This window comes from Ctenopharyngodon idella, chromosome 20 (assembly GCF_019924925.1).
Source record: "Ctenopharyngodon idella isolate HZGC_01 chromosome 20, HZGC01, whole genome shotgun sequence".
In the NCBI taxonomy this organism is placed as follows: Eukaryota; Metazoa; Chordata; class Actinopteri; order Cypriniformes; family Xenocyprididae; genus Ctenopharyngodon; species Ctenopharyngodon idella.
In genome coordinates, this window is record NC_067239.1 from 7,992,845 (window position 1) to 8,009,076 (window position 16,232).

General features: G+C 39.8%; 1 protein-coding gene across 4 annotated transcripts in view; it reads left to right on the top strand.

Annotated features, from left to right (window-relative positions):
* The window catches only part of LOC127502379 (disks large-associated protein 2), a 162,176-nt gene that overhangs the window by 63,641 nt on the left and 82,303 nt on the right, over nucleotides 1-16,232 (top strand). For all 4 annotated transcript variants that reach the window (XM_051875293.1, XM_051875291.1, XM_051875292.1 and 1 more), the window contains one exon: nucleotides 10,400-10,614. In XM_051875293.1, the coding sequence (XP_051731253.1) occupies nucleotides 10,400-10,614 (215 nt within the window). The remainder of the gene's footprint in view (nucleotides 1-10,399; nucleotides 10,615-16,232) is intronic.

A 16,232-nucleotide genomic window follows, 5' to 3' on the forward strand; every position in this document is an offset into this window, starting at 1 on the left:
CCCGGATTAGGCCTTAGTTCAATTAGGGTATTTAAGTAGCTTTTATAAACGTACCCTAGAAAAAAAACATTACTGGTGTGCATCTTGAGAAAAAAAAGATATGTCAGTACAAGCTGCTTTCAGTTAAAACAGCTCAAACATGTATTTTAGTCTGGGACCAGCTTAAGCCTTGTCTGTGAAACTGGGGGCATAAGATATACTTAAGTCTTACTTAAAGGAACACTCCACTTTTTTTGAAAATAGGCTCATTTTCCAGCTCCAGTTAAACAGTTGAGTTTTACCGTTTTCGAATCCATTCAGCCGATCTCCGGATCTGGCGGTACCACTTTTAGCATAGCTTAGCATAGTTCTATGAATCTGATTCGACCGTTAGCATCTCGCTCAAAAATGACCAAAGAGTTTCTCCTGTTTAAAACTTGACTCTTCTGTAGTTACATCGTGTACTAAGACTGATGGAAAATGAAAAGTTGCGATTTTCTAGGCCGATATGGCTAGGAACTATACTCTTATTCCGGCGTAATAATCAAGGAACTTTGCTGCCGTAACATGGGTGCAGCAGGCGCAATGATATTACGCAGCGGCTGTGACCCCCTGCTTCCACAGGGAACGTGCCTTGCAACCATGGAGACATTTGTGAGAGACGCTGCGTAATATCATTGCGCCTGCTGCAGCCATGGTACGGCAGCAAAGTTCCTTGATTATTACACCGTATAGTATAGTTCCTATCCATATTGGCCTAGAAAATCGCAATTTTTCATTTTCCGTCAGTCTTGGTACACAATGTAACTACAGAAGAGTCAAGTTTTAAATAGGAAAAATATCGAAACTCTTTGGTCATTTTTGAGCGAGATGCTAACGGTCTAATCAGATTCAATGAACTATGCTAAGCTATGCTAAAAGTGGTACCGCCAGACCCGGAGATCGGCTGAATGGATTCGAAAATGGTAAAACTCAACTGTTTAACTCTAGGGGAGTTGGAAAATGAGCCTATTTTCAAAAAATGTGGAGTGTTCCTTTAAGTTGACCAGAAAACAAGTTCAACTAACTGCATTTAATCAAAATTTAAACTATAATACATTTTCATTTAATTGTAAATAACATTGTGTCCATAAATATTACGTTCAGACCGATATTAAGTATATTTTTTAAATTATAATACATCCTTAAAAAGTACTCTTTTCAAGTGCATTAGGTGGCATCCTTCCACTAGAAGATATAGTCCCTGACATAACAGAATGTTGCTATGCAATAAATGAATGATCCATTATGGGAGGTGAACATGGGGTATTGTGTGTTTTAGCATGTCTAGAAACCTGTATTGACCAATCAGAATTTATTTATCCAATATGCACATTATCTTAACGCTCATTGTGTCTTCTTGTTACAGTGCTGTACATGATTTGTGTCACCGTCTCTTGTCTTATGCAGTATGTTGTAATCTACATTGTTATTCAACGATACAAACAAAAGTATAATGCATAATGTAATGACTGATGCGTTTGATGTCTTAACTGCAAGATGTTCATATAAATATTTACTTTGATACTTGTGGTATAAATATTTTGTATTTGATGGTTTTGATTTTACCTAGTATCTACATTGCAGTATTTTTCTTTGAACCACCATCCAGACAAATGGCTAATGTTTTAATACATTGAGTAATGATTCTCATTGCATGGTGGAGAAAGTAAGTAAAACCTTGAATTTATTAACCTTGATCTTACTTTAGCAGCAAAACCTCATTTCTTTAGCTTTATCATAAGACCTGGCAACACTTTATTTTGATGCTCCCCCAACAGACATTCTACTGACTATTAGTAACTTTGCAACTACATGTCAACTTATTCTACTAACCCTAACCCTACCCCTAACAGTCTACTAATACTCAACTAATACTCTAATGAGAGTTAGCTGACATGTAGGTGCACCATTACTTATAGTCAATATAATCTCTAAGGGGGACCATCAAAATAAAGTGTAGCCTAAAACTTTAGGCTAATTTTGGACCATCCATCCCCCAAATCTGTTTCAACTTATCAATATTTCTGGGTTGATTTGAAAGTACAGCCTTATTTAGGTTATGCCACAGTATCTGAATTGGCTTAAGGTCAGGACTCAGGAAAACACGCATTTTCTCCTTTTTTGTTTCAGCTATTTGGGTCTTTGTGTTGTTGCATCACCAAATCGCTCTGTAGCTTGATCTCATGAACTGCTTTCCTGACATTCTCCACTTCATTGTTCCTTTATTGATTGCAAACTATCCAGACCCTGAGGCAACAAAGCAGAGTTAACCCATGATGCTCCATCTACCATGCTTTACAGATGGCATGAGGTTTTGGTTTTGGTTTTGGTGGGCAGTGCCCTTTTTAGGGGCAGCTGTGGCCTAATTGTTAGAGAGTCAGACTTGTAACCTGAAGGTCGCAGGTTCGAGTCTTAGTACTGGCAGGAAAGGTAGGTGGAGGGAGTGAATGAACAGCACTCTTCCACTCTCATTACCCACAACTAAGGTGCCCTTGAGCAAGGCACCTATCCCCCAATCACTCCCTGGGCTTTGCAGCAAAAATTGTTACCCACTGCTCCAAGTGTTTGTTCACGGTGTGTGTGTGTGCACTTGGATGGGTGAAATGCAGAGCACAAATTCTGAGTATGACACACCATACTTGGCTTCACTTTCCCTTTCTTCTACACAAAACATTGTGTGTTTTTACCAGTGTTGTGGAACAACCAGGGTGTTTTGTGCAGTGATTTTCTTTTTGGTCATGGCCTGTTGTGTTCTTAGAGTGATCTTTGCAGGATGTCTGCTTCAAGGGACAGTAGCAACAGTCTAAAATGTTCTGCAACCAGGTCGCTCTTGGGATTGAGGCATAGTTCACACTAACCAATCTTTCTTGAGAAGACCAGATTTCTTAGAAACCAGGCTTTGTTTAGACTGTTATTAGTTTAATTAGATTATGTTGGTCTATAATGAAGATCAGACCACATTTTATGAGCAATCAACAGAGAAAATCAGCTATTTTCAAAAGGGGACACAAACGTATTATTTCCTCTATATATTCCTTGTTGAATGGCATTTTATGGAGTTCTCGCAATTGTTTTCCTTTTAATAAATTGCTCTGATTGCCTCCGGTATAAACAATCTCTATTTCTCATCTGAAGTCTTAGCTGCACTGTTACATATGCATGCTGTGTTAATGTTTATTCATGTGTGGTTGCTATGGCTACATCCTACACATTTTCTAACACTATCCCTTGAAAACAAAACTGGAGGTGTTAACAAATGTTGTTTAGATGCAAGTGATTTTTTTTAAGGTTAAGAGGTCTTTAGGTTCGCTGACCCATTTTTTCTCACTGCAGATTTACTGCCAATGAGATTGAGTACAGTCATTTTGTTATACCAGTGTTCTACTTTAAATCACACTTTACATTAGGGAACTGTCTATGGCCAGAATATGACATTTAAAAAGAGCCATGAGTTACAGTAGCATTTTGTGCGAACCATGAGCTAGCGTGTATACAGTACTCTCTCACATTGAGCTGTGGTGCTCATGCAGGTGGCAGGTCGCAACATTTCCTGATCCTGTTCCCACTCTCTTTCTCACACAATTATTTAGCCTACTGTTTTTCTCTTTACTTTTCTCTAAATAAAAGTATCGAAAAGACTACAGATATACAAAGATGGTACACTATTATTACTTATGAATAGGAGAAACTGCAACACGCAACATGGCGGAATATGTCCCAACTTCTAAATAAAAGAGCCAATCACTGATTGGCAAAGTCATTGTGACTCACTAAAACTCGTGCTTAGGACTGCACAACTTTTTTTAGTGCTATATTAGCATAAGAAACAACATTTATGGGACATTTCAAATCAGCAACAAAATCTGACATAAACTATGTTATTTAATTGTGAGTTCAGCAAGCAGTTGAGATTTCAGGATTCCCCCATTCAAATAGATAGAACTTGGGTGCCCGAAATATCTGCCCGGAGGCATTGCATATTTTATATATATATATATATATATATATATATATATATATATATATACACATATATATAGTTTCAGTTTTGATTAAATGAATTGATTTGAATTAAAAAATAGAAATGTGAACTACACACAGGCAATGTTTTGTTTATGAAAGCTGTATTTGAATACCCTTGTGAAAAGAAGTGAATGTAAGTGTACTGAATGTGCATGGTGTACTTTAAATATTAAGTATATAAAAAAAAACTGTACCTGCAAATAATATAATAAAATGAAATAAAAGGCCACTTAAGTGTACTTAAACAGAATAAACTTTCAGGGCTGTTTCTTAATATGCTTACGTACAATTTAATACACTTTAATACACTTATAGTATCTCACAGAAGTGAGTACACCCCTCACATTTTTGTAAATATTTTATTGTATCTTTTCATGTGACAACACTGAAGAAATGACGCTTTGCTACAATGTAAAGTAGTGAGTGTACAGCTTGTATAACAGTGTAAATTTGCTGTCCCCTCAAAATAACTCAACACACAGCCATTAATGTCTAAACCGCTGGCCACAGAAGTGACTACACCCCTAAGTGAAAATGTCCAAATTGGGCCCAATTAGCCATTTTCTCTCCCCGGTGTCATGTGACTCATTAGTGTTACAAGGTCTCAGGTGTGAATGGGGAGCAGGTGTGTTAAATTTGGTGTTATCGCTCTCACTCTCTCATACTGGTCACTGGAAGTTCAACATGGCACCTCATGGCAAAGAACTCTCTGAGGATCTGAAAAAAAGAACAATTGTTGCTCTACATAAAGATGGCGTAGGCTATAAGAAGATTGCCAAGACCCTGAAACTGATCTGCAGCACGGTGGCCAAGACCATACAGCGGTTTAAGAGGACAGGTTCCACTCAGAACAGGCCTCGCCATGGTCGACCAAAGAAGTTGAGTGCACATGCTCAGCGTCATATCCAGAGGTTGTGTTTGGGAAATAGACGTATGAGTGCTGCCAGCATTGCTGCAGAGGTTGAAGGGGTGGGAACCAGCCTGTCAGTGCTCAGACCATACGCCGCACACTGCATCAAATTGGTCTGCATGGCTGTTGTCCCAGAAGGAAGCCTCTTCTAAAGATGATGCACAAGAAAGCCCGCAAACAGTTTGCTGAAGACAAGGAGACTAAGGACATGGATTACTGGAACCATGTCTCCTGTGGTCTGATGAGACCAAGATAAACTTATTTGGTTCAGATGGTGTCAAGCGTGTGTGGTGGCAACCAGGTGAGGAGTACAAAGACAAGTGCGTCTTGCCTACAGTCAAGCATGGTGGTGGGAGTGTCATGGTCTGGGGCTGCATGAGTGCTGCCGGCACTGGGGAGCTACAGTTCATTGAGGGAACCATGAATGCCAACAGAGCATGATCCCCTCCCTTCGGAGACTGGGCCGCAGGGCAGTATTCCAACATGATAACGACCCCAAACACACCTCCAAGACGACCACTGCCTTGCTAGTGGCAAGCTGAGGGTAAAGGTGATGGACTGGCCAAGCATGTCTCCAGACCTAAACCCTATTGAGCATCTGTGGGGCGTCCTCAGATGGAAGGTGGAGGAGTGCAAGGTCTCTAACATCCACCAGCTTCGTGATGTCGTCATGGAGGAGTGGAAGAGGACTCCAGTGGCAACCTGTGAAGCTCTGGTGAACTCCATGCCTAAGAGGGTTAAGGCAGTGCTGGAAAATAATGGTGGCCACACAAAATATTGACACTTTGGGCCCAATCTGGACATTTTCACTTAGTGGTGTACTCACTTTTGTGGCCAGCGGTTTAGACATTAATGGCTGTGTTGAGTTATTTTGAGGGGACAGCAAATTTACACTGTTATACAAGCTGTACACTCACTACTTTACATTGTAGCAAAGTGTCATTTCTTCAGTGTTGTCACATGAAAAGATATAATAAAATATTTACAAAAATGTGAGGGGTGTACTCACTTCTGTGAGATACTGTATGTGCACTCTGCAATAATGTAAAAGTTTTACTTTATAGTACATTTTTAAAGGGTTTTTTCCCCCAAAAATGAAATTTGTCATTAAGTATTCACCCTAATGTCGTTCCACACCCGTAAGACCTTCGTTCATCTTCGGAACACAAATTAAGATATTTTTTGATGAAATCCGAGGGTATCTGATCCACACATAGGCAGTGACATCATTGCACCTTTTGATGCCAGAAAGGTAGTTAAAAACATGGTTAAAATAGTCAACATGACTACAGTGGTTCAACCTTAATGTTATGAAGCGACGAGAATACTTTTTGTGTGCAAAAACAAAACAAAAATAACGACTTTATTCAACAATTTGAACTGTTGTCATACCTAGTGAACTCAGTGCAGGCTTCCGTGTTTACATCCGAACGCCAATGGCCAGCATTGCATTTCATAACGCATTTTTATTAATCTCGATTTCTCACACAACATTGTTCTTTTTCTGGGTGAGACAGAGTGAACTGTGGCGCTGTCTCACAAACACAAACATTGAGTAGCTGTGCACAGAAGACCAACGGCATTTTAAGGATTTTCGTTAAATAATACATTAAATTTATTTGTTTATTTATTTTTTTACCAAACCTTTTTGTAACCCCCCAGAACAATTGGAATATAAGATCCCGCATGGGACCATTCTGAGATACTTTTTTGACTTGCTTGATGTTGGTCGCTATTCACTGCCATTGTATGGATAAGCGTGAATGGAACTTTTTTTTTTTTTTTTTTAATTTCCTTTTGTGGTCCCAAAAAGGAATAAGGGTATACGGCATTAGAACAACACTAACCAGGGTGAGTAAATGATGACTTGAATCTCATTTTAGGGTGAACTATCCCTTTAAAGTTTATTATTTCTATTAGTACTCTTTTTAAAAGTATGTTAATGTGTACTTCTTTTTCACATGGGGTGTGAGCAAATAATGGAGTCACATATTGATAACCATATAGCAATGTTTAAATATGATACGATAAATATGAATGCCAACAATTTAACATGTTTGGTGTTAGATATTTTTAGCCATTTCTTGTAAACCTCCAGTTTTTGAAGTGAATTCCATTGTAGAATGCATCACTATCATAAACAGCCATTTTTTTTTTGCTTAGGCACTTAGATAAAGAGCGACAACCTACTGCATTGTGTGCATGCTAAAATTATTAAAATTACATAGCAACTCCAGCATCCCTCCATGAATTTCTTTGCTGTCTGAAAGCATGAGATTTATCACAAGCAAAAATATTATTTTACTGATGTCACCCTGAGAAACAATTACTGTCCTAAAGAGAACTGTGTGCTTCCACTAGTCAGTACCATTTTATATTCTCTTTGAACCTGCATAATACAGCCATGCTGAATCCCAGTGCATTTATTGAGCTGAACGCTATCCAAAATTACAAAAATATAATTTCTTCTAGTATACTGTTACGTCCTTGTGAGTGTGCCTGCGTGCAGTATTCTCTTCTCTCTCATGCGTTCCCTGTCAATTTCTTAGGCCCGATCCCTCTGGATTGTTATTGGTTTGAGCAACTGTCTATAATCATTAGTCTGTGTGAAGTCACTGCCCCACTGCCACTCAAGTCTCCCGCCAGAGTTTAAAAGCATGAGTGAATGCGAGGACCGATTTTAAGCTCTCCTACTTTGTTTGTTCCTCTGTGATCGTGTAGTCTTAACATTTTGCTAGTTGCTTTTTTGTCTCTGGGACAATCTTAACTTGTACCACTTCTTTTGCTGCCATCTCACGTTTTGGTCATTTGTCTTTTTTTAATGGCAATTTCTCCATGCCCTGGGAAGAAAAGTGGATTGGTGAGATGTCACATGACTTACATCATGCAACACTGACGTTGATGATCAGACACAATAGGTTAGAAGTGAACACTGTAAGGGACACAGGTCAATTTAGCTCAAAGGGAAATATTAATTAATTTATAGGGAATTTTAAAAGAGTCACTTATTTTATGAACGAACAACTGAATCGTCCAGTGTTCATTTAACACATAAACTAATATCTAACACAAACATACACACACACATTCACACCAGTTGCAGAAAGAAAGGAAGTGAGGAAAGAATGAGTTTTAATAGAGTGAAATGATGAAATACCAAATTCCTAGCAGTATATGCACTTCATAAGACCTGAACTGAACGAACCATCAATCATTAATGTAACACTTCTATTGCTTCTTAGACTTTATATCAATGCACCAGTTCAGCTATAATCTGGAGGTATACTTGTGTCTATCTTTTGTGTCTTTAAATGGGGATTCCTTTGTCAGTGTCTTTGGTGTTGAGAAAGGTGTTTCCCAGGTTCTTTGAGCCAATCATATTCTGGTGTGCTGGCGGAGGAGTGGAGACTCCCTCATGGCTGAAGTTTGAAATTTTGAGGCGGGCAAAGACTGTAGAGTCATTAATTAAACTTTACGGAAAAACTTAGAACATGAGACTCAATGGAAAAGAAAGGAAAGTAAGTGAGGCGAGGTGGCTTTTCTCCTCCTCTGACCATAAATTACATGTTATCTGTGGTCTCTTGACTTTCCCGCTCTTGGCAGAGAGTATAGTTTAGACATGAAACACACTCTTCCAATCAACCATTCAAAAGTTATAACAATTACAGGAATTGTGAGTGATCTGGTCACATGTATAGGTTGTAGACATGATCCAAAATTATGCAGTTGAACGATGTTTGATTACAAGTCCATCTAGCGTTGTTTTGGAATGATTTGATGCAGTTTATATATAAAAACAGTCTCTGTGGGTTTTTCTGTGGATTTCAACTCTGTGTCACTCAGAGATCACTCAGAAGAAGAAGGTCTGTTTTGTATCTATGTTTTGGGGATCAAACGACCTCTGCCGTTATCTTCGTTGGGCTCAAGCTGTGAGTCACAATGTATTGTCTATTCGAACATTAGTCTTGGGTTTACTACCCCAAGTTGACAACATTCTTCCTTAGCTAGGAAGCATGCATGGCCATAAGGTACTTAACTGGGGGTTTTGTAGACTGAATGGAGCCGCAAATGGGATCTGGAGTGTTGAGATGAGTTTTGTGTGGAATTATGTTTGAATGAATCATCTGGAAGATTCATTTGTGTTTGTTCGTTCTCAAATCCTACAACACCACCCCCAGTAAGTTTTGATTTGGCAGTTAGTATAATTAACGCTGAAGACTTTCGATATATATTTATCTTGTTAGTTAGGTTAATGGATTAAACATGAGTAATCCGTGGGTTTTGTTATGTTCTTTTCTTTCCTTTGGCGACACTTGTTGTTTTTTTGTTTTGACTCATTGTGTAAATAGCCTATTAAATATATTTTTCCTCTGTTGTACTTTTCCATTATTATTACTATTTTCACCTTTGTACTTTTATTTTCACATTTGTATAATAAATCACTTCTTTTGGCATTATTTTGTTTAGCATTTTGTCTCTCACCATCCTCACCACACCAAATATTTATCACAATCTCAATGTTACCTACTCAATGTTACTCAATGTTCCAACCCTAGTTTAAAAGCTTGGGTGCCCAACACCCTGTTGCTGGTTTGTGGTTTGTCCCTCCTCAGAACACTTTTTGTAAATTTTCAGCACTACTGACTGGGAGCAACCCATAAGCCTTGCCGTTTTAGAGATACTCTGACCCAGACACCTTGCCATAACAATTTAGCCCTTGTCAAAGTCACTCAGATCTTTATTCCTGCCCATATCTCCTGCATCCAACACACTGATTATGAGAAATGATTGTTTGCTTACCATCTAATCTACCTAGACATTAATATGTGGCCTTGTTAGGAGATCACCTGTGACTGGTAATAATGTTTTGGCTCATCAATAATAATAATAATAATAAAAAATTTTTACATTTATATAGCGCTTTTCTAGGTACTCAAAGCGCTTTACATATGGAAGGGGGCATCTCATCAACCATCCACCTGGATGATGCGACGGCAGCCATATTGCGCCAGAATGCCCACCACACACCAGCTTATTGGGTTTTTTTTTTTTGTTTTGTTTTTTAAATTTCGTTAAATGTAACAATAAAATAATACATTAATTGATTTTGGAAGCAACTTTTAAACTTAATCCATTCGCCAACTACTTTCTAATAATTTTAAAATCATTTTTTTTGTTACATTTAACTACATTTATAAAAGGAATTAAATAATTTTAAACACTTTTTTTTTTTTTTACATTTTTATACTTGCTAATAATAAAGCTATCGGAAGTTCTGTGATTTCCTGGAATTCCTCACTAATTCTGACGAATTCATTGGTGGAAAGTTAACTGCAGCTGATGGGTTTAACAGACAGCTTGATGGGAAGTGTGATGAAAGGTGTGGTATCCTCTTGCTCTGTCTGCGAGTACAGGCATTGATGGTGTGTGTTTGTGTATCTGCAGGTGCCTCAGGATGAGTGGGGGGGTTATCCAGGGATTGAGAGGGATGACGAGATTCCGTGTCGCCGGATGCGGAGCAGTAGTTACGTCAAAGCCATGGGAGATGATGATAGTGGTGAGTCTGATACCAGCCCCAAGACGTCACCTCAGAAGACTGTGCGGCCCGATGCCCTTGTCCTCAAATCAGCCTTGCAGAGGCCACATATAGACACCCAAAGGTAAGGCTGATTAGATCTTTATTGTTCTAATTTTCAACGCTGAGTTGTCCACAGACTGCCTGCCTGCCTGTTGTTTATCCTCCTGCCTTATCTATCCTTTTTTTCCCTCGGTTTTAGAAGCTTGAGCTCTTTGCAAGGTGTTTGCAGAAACACTTATTAGAATTAGCTGGTTTTCTCGAGTTTTTAAGTGTAGATGTTTTTGTGTCTGATGGGCTCAGTACAGAACAATATTAATGTGCAGAGAAATTGTGTACTGTATGTTCTTATTGTCTTATGTGGTTTAGACAAAATTCATTGCAGTCAACACAGCTCATGAGGCTTGGCTACAAGGGTGTCAAAACTATTATAGTTATGTAAATTTTATTTTAGAGTGTACAAGAGAAATTATAGTTTAATTAACATTCTGTCATCATTTACCCACTCTCATGTCATACCAACCCTGCATGACTTTCTTTTAGGAAACAAAAGACAGGATATTTTCAAAAATGTCTTGGATTTTTTTTGTCCATACAATGAAATTCAGTGAAAATGTTGTTTTATATCCCATTGACCTTCACTGCATGAACATGAACAGTTCTTGTTCATGTACAGGTTTCTTGTACAGGTTTAGATGGACATGAGGGGGTGTAAGTGGTTACAAAATTTTCATTTTTGGGTGAACCATGTTAAAGTACGTATACTATGTCAAAATGAATTAAAAGCGAAAGTATTTAACCAAAAATATTTCCATTTAATTATACTTAAGTTGTTAAAAAGATAAAAGCTAAAGTTTTTTTTTTTTTTTTTTTAAATTATAATTTCCTTAGAAATAGTCCGGCTAAATTAAAGTCAATGTTCCTAATAAAGTAACTCTAATGCGAAAACTTTATAAACTTGTTTAATCCCAAATTTGTCTTTTTTTTTTTTTTTCTGGGGAATTTCCACTTTACATATATTAGAAAAACAATTACTTAAGTACGTTAAGTAAGAGTGATTTTTCAGCTTGTGTGGTGTGATTGTGCATGAAGTTAGTTGATACTTTGGGAACACCCCCAGGCGTGACCGGTGTCTGAAGCATGTGTGGAAACACGCCAATTGATTGGCAGATGGCAGCCCTATTACGTCACATGGAGCATCCTTGAGTATAAAACGGAGCCTGCCTTAGACGTCATCAGCTTTTTGTCTTCAGGACTCCCTTGTCTAAGGTGTGTGAAGATATCGCCTGTCAATGTAAGCTTGAGAGCAGAGTGAGTGCTGTCAGCTCTTGAGGGAGATGAATGCACGTATTGCAATGAGTCATGGTGGGGAAGCTTGATTCTTTTTCTTGAGGGATCAGAATCGACCATCTGCACCTCATGTTTTAGACCCTGCGTTTGCTGAGGCAGCCTAGTGGTTCGGATTGCAGGGACCGCAGATATAAACTAGTGGATGAGTTTGACAGGGGAGTTTCCTTTTTTCATGCTTTCTCAGTTACCCCCATTGCTTTCATGGTGTGCGTCTAGTTCCAAGGGCTCCTGCCTTGCTAATATAAGTTCGGTTTATGAAGGAGCTGAATGCATTCACTGTAATGGAATGCGGCAAGAGTGCTCAGCTCTTGCTTGATTCTTTTCTTGAGAGATAACAGTTGACTCGTCTGCCTCTCGCAGCTCGTGCTCTGTGTTTGCTTGTGCAACGCAGCAGTTTCGATCAGCTGAGAGCAGCGTAGGCGAATGTTATTCGCATCTCCTGCTGTACCACAGTGTATGAGGTGTCATAACTGCCAAAAGTTAGCAGTTCATGGCAAGGCATGTGCAGTAGCAGGTCTGGTCATGGAGCTCTGCAGATGATGGGATTTGTCTAATAATAGCTGTCTTTAAGGTAGAGCGTAGATAGGCCTCCTCTTGCTCTAGAGGGTCATCATAATAAGGCCTCTGCTCCCCAGAGCTCTGTCTTTAAGGCTGGTACAGGTTCGGTAGACTGGGCATTACTGCCACTGCCTCATCTGTTGCCCCTCCAGTTTGGACCTGGAGGTGATAATGAAGGAAGTGTTTATATACCTTAGGCTTGTACAGATTAGGAAAACTGGGCAAATACCCCTACTCCTCATCTGTCGCCCCTCCAGTTTGGCTTGGAGGTGAGAGTGTGGTCATAGTGGATCTATGTAACACGCCTTCTAAAGGTTTGTGAGGAGTATAAAGACAGAGTATAAAGGTGTGCTGTAGTGTGCCTTAACAGACTTTGACATTTAATTTCGGTGTAAGGCCCTTTGAGTGATCGGTGCTAGCTCACTATAATTGTGCATATCTTCAGCTTAGTGAAGCAGGCACTTGTTCAGCTTTGTTCGAAGTGGGTATTGATGTTCGCAAAGTGTCAACATGACACAGCATGGAGTTCCCTCAAAAAAAAAAAAAAAAAAAAAAGGTCATCTGCCCGAAGCTAGTTATTTAAATTTATAAAGTTTTAAATATGGATATTTTTCTTACAAAAATCCATCGCTTTGCTTCAGAAGGCCTTTATTTACCCACTGGAGTCGTATGGATTACTTTTTATTATGGATGGATGCATTATTTTTTACTTTTTAATGCAGCTCCCCCATTCACAACCATTATAAACCTTGGAGGAATAAGGATATTTTTAAAATATATCTCTGATTGTCTTCGTCTGAAAGAAGATAGTCATATACACCTAGGATGGCTTGAGGGTGAGTAAATCATGGAAAATTTTCATCTTTGGGCAAACTATTCCTTTAATACCAACATCGTCACGCCACTGGACAATGCCTACCCCACAAGGCTGTGTTACTGCACAGACAGTTGTTGAGTGCAGGCTGAGAGCGGATCAACCCTGAAGGACTTGAGACTTTGTATGAATCTGTATCCATACTATAAAACCTGATTAATGTGTGTGTGGAGAGGACCATCCTGCTGCAGCACAAACATCTTGCAAGGGTGCACCCCTAGCAAGAGCTTTGGAAGACGCAACACTCCTAGTGGAGTGGACCCTAACCCTTAAATGTGAAGCCATTCCACGCGCCTCATAGGAGAAGGAGATCACGTCAGTGATCCAATGCTAGATGCGCTGCTTGGTGACTGTTCCCTCTATTGCAGCCACCGATGCAGACCAGAAGCTAAGAGTACTTACACCACTGGCCTGAGCAATGGACATAGATTCTTAAAGCAAGGATCGGACATAACAGGTGAAGACTTTCTTGCTCACCACTGGCTGACCAGAAATGGAAGGAACTTTGGAACATAGTCTGGTCTGGGGTGTAGTATAGCTCTGACATCATCTGGAGCAAAGAGTCGCCATTTTAGGGCATACAGCTTCCTAGTGGAAGGGGCTCTAGAACTCAAAATTGTCTCAACAACCTTGGTTGAGAGAACAGAGTCTATGAGCTGGTGAGCTCAGGGGCCAAACCCATAAGTTTCCAGATCTCTAGGGCGGTAGATCATCCCTTGCACTTGAGACAGAAGGTCTCTCTGTCTAGAAGAGATATCAGTTCCGAGAACCATATTTGGACCGGCCAGAATGGAGCCTCTACGAGAAGGTGGACTCCGTCCTGGTGAACCATAGCTAGAACCCCCGAGAGCAAAGCTACCAGAGGAAAGGCGTACAGACACTGCCTCAACCATGTCTCTGCCATGGCATCCAGCCCTAGAGGAGAACCAGAGGGGACAGTCCATCGAGAACCATACCCCGGCCCATGAGAGAGGCATCCGTCATGAGAGACTTGCGATGGCAACACGCCACTGGTGCCAGGCCTCTGTTGAGGAACACTGACGTCTTCCAGAGCTGAACAGCATGTAGCCCCTAACATGGACCCTTACAACTCTGGCAGAATGATACAGAGGGTGAAAACCTCTGCTCTTCATCCAGAACTGGAATAATGCTGGCTGCTGATGCCATGAGACCTAAGAGCCAACTTGCAGGTTTGAGAGCTGCTGGCCTAGCATGATGTTTCTTTCACTGTGGTTAGGATGGAAAAGACACATGCAGGACACAGATGTGCTTGCATTATCGACGAATCCCACACTTCCCCTAGAAAAGTGGTTCTCTGTTGTGGAGAAAGCACACTCCTCATCGGGTTCAACCTGAGTTCCAAACCCTTTGTGTGAGCGAGCACAACATCTCGATGCTGTGCTGCTAATTCCTTCGACTGGGCTACTATCCACCAGTTGACAATTTATTTGAATACACAGATGCCCTGGAGTCGCAGAGAAGCCAGAGGAACAGCCATACATTTGGTAAATGTGCGTGGAAACAGAGCTAGGCCAAAAGGAAGCACTCGATATTGGCATGCTTCGCCCTGAAAAGCGAACCTGAGAAACTTCCTGTGTTCTGGCATAATTTTGATGTGAAATGTGTGTCTCGTGAAATTGGCTCGTTTGGTGCCCTGAAACAGCAAACCAGCAGGAAACACCCAAACTAAATGAAGGGAAGGATCGCTCTCAAGCGAACATAGATCCAATGGCCCGTCGACTGCCTCCACTTCCCGAATAACCCGAGGTAGCAGGGTTAAAAGAGACTTCAGCTGAGAGCCCTAAGGAAAATCGGCTACGCAATGTTATGGTGTCTACTGATTTTCCACGGGAGCGGTCACCCTCAGGAAATATAGAATATGTACTCCTCAAAGCTAGATGACTATTTTACCATTTAATTCCTCAGAATTAAAAGAAGCCAATAAAACAAGCAGACAATACTGTCTGGATGATAAATACCTCAACAAATATTTAAAATGTCAAGATCAATGTTAATTTATGATGGTGTATTCCTGATGTTTCAGTCATTAGATTCTCCGTTGTTGTGTATTTGATGTGGAGACTTGTGTTGATTTAATGACAATATATTCCTGTTTTTGTTTTTTGGACTCTTTAATTGTTGCGTTTGGTGTATAATTATGCACTCTGGTAACCTCATAGCAAACCAAAATGTTTTAACAACCATATGGCAGCTTCCTGGCAACCACCCAAAAACAACACCAACATCAAACAACAACTTGTCTGGGTTTTCCAGAGAGATTCAGAGCCTGAGCAGCTGTCATTCACAGCTCTGTTTTTCAAATATATATCAGTCACTATTCTGCACACTTTAAAACTAGAAAAGTGACAATACTCACTCATGCCATCTCAGTGTTCAAGAGATTAGTATTCGACAGCATTCTTTGGGAATCAAAAGAGAAAAAAAATAGAAAAGCCATGACTGCTGGCGACAGCAGTGATGCGGATGTTTGTCTTGGGACTGTAGATTCTGTCCCATGCAGGTGTGTTTCAGGAACTGGAGAATTGCTGAGATCATAATTTATCACCATGGTGCCCTTCCTGCAAGACACTTAACCCACATTTCCTCAGGGAAACTGCACCTATAGTGCACTATGAGATGTTATGGGCAAAATACATCACTAAACAACAAGAGATACACTTAATTAAGACAGCTCAGTGATTAATTATTTCAGACAAGACATTATTGTATAAGATGTCTTATAATGCAATTGCTGGTGGTAAATTCTCTAGTCCGCAAAAGAATCATGCTAGGAGAATCTGAAATATTACAGAACTAAAGTGTTTTTTAATGTTGCTATTCACATAAGAAGCCAAGGACAACATGATCAGATTAGAGTTTATTGAATGTATTTTAGGGAAACTAATATCACTATTGTCTCC